At 39.4% G+C, this 11,551-nt stretch overlaps 1 protein-coding gene across 1 annotated transcript; it reads left to right on the top strand.

Annotated features, from left to right (window-relative positions):
- Positions 1-1,614: 1,614 nt before the first annotated feature.
- Positions 1,615-5,528, top strand: LOC100687940 (U2 small nuclear ribonucleoprotein A'-like). The gene is given in 3 exon segments (XM_038576094.1): positions 1,615-1,748; positions 4,598-4,922; positions 4,925-5,528. Coding segments are annotated over 3 exon segments (990 nt in total). The 3' UTR covers positions 5,456-5,528.
- The last annotated feature ends 6,023 nt before the right edge of the window (positions 5,529-11,551 follow it).

The following is an 11,551-nucleotide window of genomic DNA, read 5'->3' as shown; positions in this document are numbered from 1 at the left end:
CGGGTTTTTTAAGGGGGGGGGGCAGGGGCATAGATTGCAAGGGAAAGAGAGAATTTTTTAAGATTTAAAAAAAAAAAAGATTTTATTTATTTATTCATGAGAGACACAGAGAGAGAGAGAGAGAGAGGCAGAGACATAGGCAGAGGGAGAAGCAGGCTCCATGCAGGAAGCCTGATGTGGGACCCGTTCTGGGACTCCGGAATCACACCCTGAGCCAAAGGCAGATGCTTAACCACTGAGCCACACAGGTGTCCTGGAAAAGAGAGAATCTTAAGTAGGTTCCACACCCAGCATGGAGCCCAACACAGGACTCAGTCTCACAACCCTGAGATCATGTCCTGAATCAAAACCAAGAGTCAGACACTTAATCAACTGAACCACCCAGGTGCCCCTGAATACCAATTTTAACTCAATAAAGCTAGGGACAGAGGGGAGCAACTATCTGAGGACTTTGAAAAGTAAAGCAAAAAGATTGTGGAAGGAAGTCAAAATCTGAAGAATGACAAAATGGTGGTGGTGAATTTCCTTGGATTTTTTTTTCTTCCTTTACCTCCTAGCTTTAACACAGGGCAAATCAAGTTGGAAAACTGCATAGTGGGCACAGAGAGAAAAAACTCCAAGAAAAAAAATCATCTTTCTGGGGCATCTTTCCAGGTGACCCCTAATGTACGTATATTTAATACAGATGACATCTATAATATAAAGGGGAGAAAGTAAAAGAATCTATATGGTGGTCAAGTTTTTATCTTTTTCTAAAATTAAACAGGGCCCTGGATGACTCAGTCAGTTAAGCATCTGACTGTCGATTTCAGTTCAAGTCATGATCTCAGGTTCCTGGGATCAAGCCCTGCAACAGGCTTTGTGCTTAGTGCAGAATCTGCTTCAGGTTTTTTCTCCCTCCCCCTCTGCCCCTCCTCACACACACACACTCTCTCTCTCTCTCAAATAGACAAATAAAATCTTTAAAAATAAAAATAAAATAAAATGAGAATCCCTGGGTGGCTTAGCGGTTTAGTGCCTGCCTTTGGCCCAGGGCACGATTCTGGAGTCCCGGCATCAAGTCCCACGTCAGGCTCCCAGGCATGGAGCCTGCTTCTCCCTCCTCCTGTGTCTCTGCCTCTCTCTCTCTCTCTCTCTCAAAAATAAATAAATAAATCTTTTTTAAAAAATAAAATAAAATAAATAAAATAAAATATAACAGACCATGAAGAGTTTGGTATGCATATTATAATCTCTAGAACAACCAACTAAAAGAAAAGGAGATAAAGCCAAAGAGCCCATAGATAAATTAAAATCTATGTTTATAAGTTAGAAGACTCGGGGATCCCTGGTGGCTCAGCGGTTTAGCACCTGCCCTCCACCCAGGGCGTGATCCTCGGGTCCCAGGATCAAGTCCTGCATCAGGCTCCCTGCATGGAGCCTGCTTCCCCCTCTGCCTGTGTCTTTGCCTATGTGTGTGTTTGTGTGTGTGTGTCTATCATGAATAAATGATTAAAAATCTTTAAAAAAAAAAGTTAGAAGACTCAACATACACCCACATAAATATACCCAAATGATCTTTCACAAAAGTGTAAAAAAAAAAAAAAAAGATAGCTTTTTGCACCTTTTCAACAAATGGTGCTGAAGAAACTAATATGCCATTACAGCAAAATTGAAGGATGCACAGTAAATATACAAAAATCAATGGATTTCCTGTATGCCAGCAATGATCAAGTGGAGTTTGACATTAAAAACAACATTTACATTACGTTAGCATCCCCAAAAATGAAATACCTAGGTATAAATCTAACAAAATATGTACAAGTTCTACATGAGGAAAACTACAAAACTGTGAGGAGGGAAATGAAAGAACTACATGTTCTTCTTTCAAGAAGATAATATATGTTCATGGAAGACTCAACATTGTCAGGTTGTTCATTCTTCCTGGCTTATAGATTCAGTGCAATACTGATCAAAACCCTAATTCTTTTGTAGATACTGACAAATTGAGTCTAAGATTTAAATTGAGGCCATAGACCAAGAACAGCCAACACAATATTGAAAGTGAAGATCAAAGTTGAAGAACTGACACTACCTGACTTCAGGACTTACTAAAATGCTGCAGGAATAAAGACAGTGTGATACTTATAAAGTAGATAAGTGGATCAATGGAATTGAATAGAAAGCCTGGAAATAGACGCACAGAAACATAATCAACTGATCTTTGACAAAGGTACAAAGGCAATACAATAGAGAAAAGTAGGCTTTTCAACAAATGGTGCTAAAAGAACTAAACATTCAAAGGGAGCTTGGATGACTCAGTTGGTTGGGCATCTGCCTTTGGCTCAGGTCATGATCCCAGGATCCTGGGATTGAGACTCACATCTGGCTCCCGGCCCAGTGGGGAGCCTGCTTCTCCTTCTCCCTCTGCCTGCTGCTCACCCTGCTTGTGCATTCTCTGTGTCCCGAATAAATAAATAAAATCTTTTTAAAAAACTAAACATTCACATGCAAAAAACAAAAAAATGAATCAAGACACAGACCTTGGGACAGCCCTGGTGGCACAGCGGTTTGGTGCTGCCTGCAGCCCAGGGTGTGATCCTGGAGACCTGGGATCAAGTCCCACATCAGTCTCCCTACATGGAGCCTGCTTCTCCCTCTGCCTGTGTCTCTGCCTCTGTGTGTGTGAGTGTGTGTGTGTGTGTCTTTCATGAATAAATTTTTTTTTAATCTTAAAAAAAAAGACACAGACCTTACACTTCACAAAAATTAACTTAAAATAATAAAAATAAAATAAAATTAACTTAAAAAATAAAATAAAATGGATCATAAACCTATATGAAAATATAAAACTCCTAGAAGACAACATAGGAGAAAATCTAAGTGACCTTAGGTGTGCTGACCTTTTAGATACAATCAGATAAGAATAGCCCATGAAAGAAATCATTGATAGGCTGGATTTCATTAAAACTTATTTTTTTTAATTTTTTATTTATTTATGATAGTCACAGAGAGAGAGAGAGGTAGAGACACAGGCAGAGGGAGAAGCAGGCTCCATGCACCGGGAGCCCGACGTGGGATTCGATCCCAGGTCTCCAGGATCGCGCCCTGGGCCAAAGGCAGGCGCCAAACCGCTGCGCCACCCAGGGATCCCTTCATTAAAATTTAAAACTCTGCTCTGCAAAAGACACTGCCAAGAGAATGAGAAGACAAGCCATAGTTGAGAAAATATTTGCAAAATACACATCTGATAAAGGATTGTCATTCAAAATACACAAAGAACTCCTAAAACTCATTAATAATAACAAACAATTTTTAAAATAAGCCAGAGATATGAACAAATATCTCACGAAAGAAGATACACAGATGGAACACAGCATATGAAAAGATGCTCAAGGGATCCCTGGGTGGCGCAGCGGTTTGGCGCCTGCCTTTGGCCCAGGGCGCGATCCTGGAGACCCGGGATCGAATCCCACATCGGGCTCCCGGTGCATGGAGCCTGCTTCTCCCTCTGCCTGTGTCTCTGCCTCTCTCTCTCTCTCTCTCTGTGACTATCATGAATAAATAAATAAAATCTTAAAAAAAAAAAAAAGAAAAGATGCTCAACATCATATTTCACTATGGAATTCCAAATTAAAACATATAGTGCATTTACCCCAAAGATACAGATGTAGTGAAACAATGGGACAACTGCACCCCAATGTTCATAGCAGCAATATTCACAATAGCCAAACTGTGGAAGGAGCTGAGATGCCCATGGACAGATGAACGGATAAAGATAAAGAATATGTGATATATATATATATATATATATATATATATATATATATATATATACAGTGGAATATTAGTCAGCCATCAGAAAGGATAAATATCTATCATTTACATCGATGTGGTTGGAACTGGAGAGTATTATACTGAGTGAAATAAGCCAGTTGGAGAAAGACAATTATCATATGGTTTCACTCACATGTAGAATATAAGAAATAGTGAAAGGGACCATAAGGGAAGGAGGGGAAACTGAATGGGGAAAAATTAGAAAGGAAGACAAACCATGAGAGACCCTTAACCCTGGAAAACAAACTGGGGGTTGCTGAAGGGGAGGTAGGTGATGAAATGGGGTAACTGGGTGACAGGCATTGAGGAGGGCATGCAATGTGATGAATACTGGGTGTTATACTATATGTTGGCAAATTGATTTAAAAAATTTTTAATAATGCTGGGGAGGAAAAAAAGGAATGCAGGGTCTCAATCCAATCCCAGACCTGCTGAATCAGAAGCTGCATTAAACTGATTCCCAGGTAACATGTGCACATGAAGGTCTGGGAAGCATTGAGTTAGAGAAGAGCATAGTTGGGACATTGGCACTGATCCCTGCTCATTAGACTAATAAAAGTTACTTCTGTTTGACTAAAAAAAAAAATTAAATTAAAACTTTAGAGAATAAAACAAATAGTGCTAGAGCAAGTAGACATTCATATGCAAAAAAATAATAACTTCAGTCTAAACCTCACACTTTATATAAAAATTCAAAATCGGGGCACCTGGCTGGCTCAGTTGGTAGAGTAGGACTCTTGATCTTGGGTTTGTGAGCTTAAGCCCTATGTTGGGTGTAAAGATCACTTAAAAACAGAATCTTGGGCACCGGCACCGGCAGCAGGAGGCAGCAGGATGGTGAAGCTGATGGCTCAGTACACCAAGCCGTGCAGGACCGTGAGCTGGATCTCCAGGGGTATAGAATTCCTGTCATTGAAAATCTGGGTGCTACCTTAGACCAGTTTGATGCTATTGATTTTTCTGACAACAAAGTCAGGAAACTGGATGGTTTTCCTTTGTTGAGAAGGCTGAAAACACTATTAGTGAACAACAATAGAATGTGCCGTACCGGTGAGGGACTTGATCAGGCTCTACCACGTCTGAGAGAACTCATTCTCACCAACAATAGAGTCTTGTGGAACTGGGTGACCTGGACCCTTTGGCATCTCTCAAATCACTGACTTACCTAAGTATTCTGAGAAATCCTGTAACAAACAAGAAGCATTATAGACTGTATGTAATTTATGAAGTTCCACAAGTCAGAGTATTAGATTTCCAGAAGGTGAAACTAAAAGAGCCTCAGGAAGCAGAGAAAATGTTCAAGGGCAAACGGGGTACACAACTTGCAAAGGATATTGCCAGGAGAAGCAAAACTTTCAGTCCAGGTGCTGGTTTGCCAACTGACAAAAAGAAAGGTGTGGGCCAATTGAACACCAATAAAAAATAAATTTATATAAAAAAAAAAGAAAGGTGTGGGCCATCTCCAGGGGATGTAGAAGCAATCAAGAATGCTATAGCAAATGTGTCAACTCTGGCTGAGGTGGAGCAGCTGAAGGGTTTGCTACAGTCTGGTCAGATACCTGGCAGAGAACGCAGATCAGGCCCCACTGATGATGGTGAAGAGGAGATGGAAGAAGACACGGTCACAAATGGGTCCTGAGCAGTGTGACCCAAGTATCTGCAGGATGTATAATATGCCTACTTGGGACAAGTCCTGTTTTATTGAACTTGGAATAATAGCCTTGTTTGAGTCAGCAAAGTGGAGCTCATAAGAATTGTTGAAATGCTTAAGACTGCTGCCCGTAATTTTGTGATACTATAAATCTTGAAATCTAAATGCCAGTTTTCTACAAACAGTAAAAATATGACATTCACTGTGCCGCCAAGTTGTCTGTCATCAGGCAGGGGTGGGTGGGTGTGCAGTGCTGTGAGGTATATGGACATGTGGAGGTTGGAAATGACAGAAGCCAGTGTTTCTAGATAGGCTTCCCAGGCCTCTATAAAATGTTTAGATTTTTAAATTATTAATAAAACTCAAGATAATCTGCTGCCAGTGGCAGTGCCAGTAAAAAAAAAAAACTCTAAATAAATATTTTATAGATATAAATGTAAAACTATAAAACTTTAAACCATAAGAGAAACTCTTTAGTATCTAGAGCTAGGCAAAGAGTTCTTAAGATCAAAAGCATTCAGGACACCTGGGTGGTTCAGCAGTTGAGCATCTGCCCTCGGCTCAGAGCGTGATCCCAGGGTCCTGGGATTGGGTCCCTTATCAGGCTCCCCACAAGGAACCTGCTTCTCCCTTTGCCTATGTCTCTGCCTCTCTCTGTGTGTCTCTCATGAATAATAAATAAAATCTTTTAAAAAAAAAGTCAGTTCTTCCCAAATACATCTATGGATTCAACACAATCCCAGTCAAAAATCCCAGCAGAAGAAAGTTACTAACGAAGTAAAATTTTTTGTAAATATTGACAATATTATTCTATAATTTAGAAAGGCAAAGGAATATGAATAGCCAAAAGAATTTTAAGGTAAAATAACAAAGTTGGAGAATTTACAGTCTGTTTCAAGACTTACTTTATATAAAGCTACAAGAATCAAGACAGTATTGATGAAAGGATAGGTATACAGGTAAATAGATAATGGATGGATAGATAGATAAATAGATGATAGATCAACAGAAGAAAAAAGGAGTCTAGAAATAGACCCATGCAAATATGGCCAATTGATTATATTTTTAACTAATGGATTTTATTTCTTAGAGAAGTTTAGGCTTGCAGAAAAATTGAACCGAAAGTACAGAGAGTTCCCATATACTCATTCTCTCCTCACCCCAGTTTCTCCCAGTATTAGTGTCTTTCATTAGTGTGTTACATTTGTTACAACTTATGAACTGATACTGATACATTATCGTTAACTAAAGTCCAGAGCTTGGGTGCATTTGGTGGGATGAGCACTGGGTGTTATGCTATATGTTGAGAAAATTGAACTCCAATATAAAAAAAAAGTCCAGAGCTTACAGTAGGGTTCACTGTGTTGTAAAATTCTATGGGTTTTGTGAAAGGCATAATATCATGTACTCGTCATTATAGTATCATGTGAAATAGTTTCACTGCCCTCAAAATCCCATGTTCCACTATTCATAACCTCCCCCATCTTCTCCACCCTTGGCAACTATTGATCTTTTTATTGTTGCTATATTTTTGCCTTATCTAGAATGTCAAGTAATTGGAATCATACACTATGTAGCCTTTCCAGATGGGTTTTTTTCACAGATGGGTTTTTTTCACTTAACAATATGCATTTAAGTTTCCCCCATATAGCACTGGGTGTCATGCTATATGTTGGCAAATCGAACTCCAATAAAAAAACATATACAGAAAAAAGTTTTCTCCATGTCTTTTCATTGTTTGTTTCTTTTTATTGCTGTATAATATTCCATTGTATGGATGTATCAGTTTCTTTATCCATTCACCTATTAAAGGATGACATCTTAGCTGCTTCCAATTTTTGGCAATTATGAATGAAGGTTCTATAGACATTTGCGTTCAGGTCTGTGTAGAGATAAGTTATTTATTTATTTGTGTAAATATCTAAGAAGTATGATTGCTGGACCTATAGTAAGACTATGGTTAGTTTTGCAAGAATCTTCCAAACTGTCATCCAAGGTGTCTGTTCCATTTTACATTCCTACCAGCAGTGAATGATTGTGCCTGTTGCTCTACATCTTCATTAGTCTTTAGTGTTGCACATGTTAATTTGATTTTTTTAAGATTTTATTTTTAGGGGGATCCTGGGGTGTCTCAGCGGTTCAGCACCTGCCTTTGGCCCAAGGCGTGATCCTAGAGTCCTGGGATCGAGTCCCACATCAGGCTCCCGGCATGGAGCCTGCTTCTCCCTCTGCCCCCCACCCCTCTGTGTGTGTGTGTGTGTCTAACATGAATAAATAAAGAAAAGATTATTTAAAAGATTTTATTTTTAGGTAATCTCTACACCCAATGTGGAGCTCAAACCTATAACCCCAAGATCAAGAGTCAGATGCTCTACTGACTGAGCCAGGCAGGCACCCCCCATATGATTTTTTAAAAAGCAGCAAAGGCAATTCAATAGAGAAAAATAGTACTTCCAACACTTTGTTCTGGGAAAATTGACCATCCATATGCAAAAGAATGAATTTCAACTTATACCTCATACCTTAAACAAACAAACAAAAGCTCTAAATGTATCATAGACCTAAATGCAAAACTATAGTCTTTAAAGATATCAAAAGAGAAAATCTTTGTGATCTTATATCAGGCAAGAGTTCTTAGATATTACCCAAAAGCATAGTCCATAAAAGAAAAAGTAATAAAATAGGATTTTTCAAAATTTTAAACTGTTTTCTAAAGACACTTGCAATTTAGAAGAAGATATTAGCAAATCACATTATCTGACAAAGGACTTACTTGTATCCAAAATATATTATTTTCTAAATTCAAGAATAAGAGTATGCAGGGACACCTGGGTGGTTCAGTTGGTTAAGCATCTGACTTCAGCTCAGGTCATGATCTCAGGGTCCTAGGATCAAGCACTGCATCAGGCTCTGTGCTCAATGGGGGAGTCTGATTCTCCCTCTCCCTATGCCCCTCCCCCAGCTTGTGCTCTCTTGTCTCTCTGAAATAAATAAATTAAATCTTTTTTTTTAATTTTTCAAATAAGAAAACTCAGTTTTTTTAATGGCAAAAGATTTCAACAGACACTTCATCAAAGAAGATATATGGACAGCAAATAAGCACGTGAAAAGATGCCCAACATCTCTACGCATTAGTGATGCAAAATGAAACCACAATGAGATACCACTACAATCTTAGAATGACCCTTTCAAAAAACTACCAATACCAAGTATTGGGAGAAGATGTGGAGCAACTGAAACTCTCACATATTGCCAGTGGGAATATAGAATGGTACAGTCACTCTGGAAAACAGTTTGGCAGTTTCTTAACAAATTAAACATAATTAGCATGTGACCCAGAAATCTCCTTCATACCTATTTACTCAAGCGAAATGAAAATTTATGTTCACACAAAGACCTATACACACCAAAATTTGGAAACAGTGTCCCTCAACTAGGAAAAAGATAAACAATAGTATATTCATAAAGTGGATTATTATTTCATTAATAAAAAATAACAAATTACTACTGATATATGGAACAACATAAAAGATTTCAAATGTGGGATCCCTGGGTGGCGCAGCGGTTTAGCGCCTGCCTTTGGCCCAGGGCGCGATCCTGGAGACCCGGGATCGAATCCCACGTTGGGCTCCCGGTGCATGGAGCCTGCTTCTCCCTCTGCCTATGTCTCTGCCTCTCTCTCTCTCTCTCTCTCTCTCTCTCTCTCTCTGTGTGACTATCATAAATAAAAAATAAAAAATAAAAGATTTCAAATGTATTATGCTAGTGAAAGAAATCAGAGTCAAAGGCTATATACCATAGTATTTCATTGATACTAGAAAACACATAACTATAGCAATGAACAACAAATCAGTAGTTGCCAGTGGTTGGGGGTGGGGGCTCACTACAAATAGAATTAGGGAGATGATGGAAGCTTTCTGTATCTAGTTTGTGGTGATAATTACATGACTGTATGTTTTTGTCAAAATTCATAGAACTAAACATCCAAAAACAGTGAATTTTAATATATATATATATATATATATATATATATATATATATATTACAAATCATTTGCATGGGAGGTTTCCTGCCTGGCTCAGTCAGTGAAACATGTGACTCTTGATATCAGGGTTGTAAGTTCAAGCTCCATATTGGGTGTAGAGATTACTTAAAAATAAAATCTTAAAAAAGAACAATGATAATTTTTTAAACTGCAGTGAAATATCTGTGATTTAGAGCAAAGGTGACTTAATAAACTAACATTTCTTTACGGTTTACTAAGAGAAAAACTTCTCCAGGTGGTTTTAATATGCAATCAAGTTTAAGAAAAAAAAAGTTTAAGAACCATAGCTCAGGGGCGCCTGGTTAAGCATCGTAGTTGGTTAAGCATCTGCCTTTGCTCAGGTCATGATCCCAGGGCCCTGGGATAGAGCCCCACATTGGGCTCCCTGCTCAGCAGGATGTCTGCTTCTCCCTCTGCCCCTCCCGCCCCCGCTCATTTTCTCTCTCTCTCTCCCTCTCTCTCAAATAAAATCTTTAAAAAATAATAATAATAAACCATAGCCCAAGGCAGTTATTTTCCCACAAATGTATATACATCCCCCAGGGCTACTTTTTCTTCTCAGTTTCCTCAAGAAAATAAGTCTGACCCAGGTGGTCAGTAACAAAGACCCATTGAGTTGGAAAAGGTGATCCATGAATGTCTTAAAATGAAAGTGCAGGCTGATTGTACTAGAAATGTTTCATTTGGAGAAAAGGAGACTCAAAACATGCAAAGTTATTGTCTTTAGATAGTTGAAGGGTGATCAGATGGAAAAAAAACATATTTTTTGCGTTTCTAGTGGGCAGGCAGAAAACAATTGGTAGAAAGGGTACAGAGCTCAATATAGGAAAGAGTTCTAACAACAGTTAATCTTCAGATAGAATGGGATGTGTCTTGAAGGAGTGAGCTTCAAAGACTAAACAGCAGAAGTGGGTTAGCCACTTATCTAAGATTTTATACAGGGCATTGCAGCCCTGGGTGAAAAATTAGATCCAATAACCTCTTACTTAGGTCTAGATCAATTCTAAAATTCACAAAATTCCAAGCACTGCCCAGAGGAAGTTGAATTCCCCTGGACTCTTTAGCTGAGCAAAATTTGAGAGATGTTGGGACACCTGGGTGGCCCAGTGGTTGAATGTCTGTCTGCCTTTGGCTCAGGGCGTGATCCCGGATTCCCAGGACCAAGTCCCACATCAGGCTCCTTGCCTAGAGCCTGCTCTCCTCTCTCTGCCTGTGTCTCTGCCTCTTTCTCTGTATCTCTCAAGAATAAATAAATAAAATCTTTTTAAAATAAAAATAAAATTTGAGAGATGCTAAGAGGTCCTATCTGCCAAAACCTCTCCTCTGCAATGGAGGTGAAATTCCATTTCACTTTCACGAACACTAAATAATGCTAAAAAGTTGAAGGTCCTGGACAGAAAAAAATTGTTGTTCAGGGAGCATCTGAGTGGCACAGTCAGTTAAGCATCTGATTCTTGATTTCAGCTCAGGTTGTGATCTCAGGGTCATGAGATTGAGCTCTGTGTCAGGCTCCATGCTCATTGGGGCATGTAGGCCTGAGGATTCTCTCTCCCTCTTCCTCTGCCCTTTCCCCTGCACTCTCACTCTCTCTTACTCTCTCAAATAAATATTTAAAAATAAAAAGAGGGGCAGCCCAGGTGGCTCAGCGGTTTAGTGCCACCTTCAGCCCAGGGCCTGATCCTGGAGACCTGGGATCGAGTCCCACATCGGGCTCCCTGCATGGAGCCTGCTTCTCCCTCTGCCTGTGTCTCTGCCTTTCTCGCTCTCTCTCTCTCTGTCTCTCATGAATAAATAAGTAAAATCTTTTTTAAAAATTACTCCAGGGAGAGGGGAAGGTGGTAAGGAGATGAATAGGCGATTTATTTTTTTTTATAAATTTATTTTTTATTGGTGTTCAATTTGCCAACATATAGAATAACACCCAGTGCTCATCCCATCAAGTGCCCCCCTCAGTGCCCATCACCCAGTCACCCCCACCCTCCACCCACCTCCCCTTCCACCACCCCTAGTTCGTTTCCCAGAGTTAGCAGTCTTTCATG

Source organism: Canis lupus, chromosome 26 (assembly GCF_011100685.1).
Source record: "Canis lupus familiaris isolate Mischka breed German Shepherd chromosome 26, alternate assembly UU_Cfam_GSD_1.0, whole genome shotgun sequence".
Lineage (NCBI taxonomy): Eukaryota > Metazoa > Chordata > Mammalia > Carnivora > Canidae > Canis > Canis lupus.
This window is presented reverse-complemented; position numbering and strand designations above follow the sequence as displayed.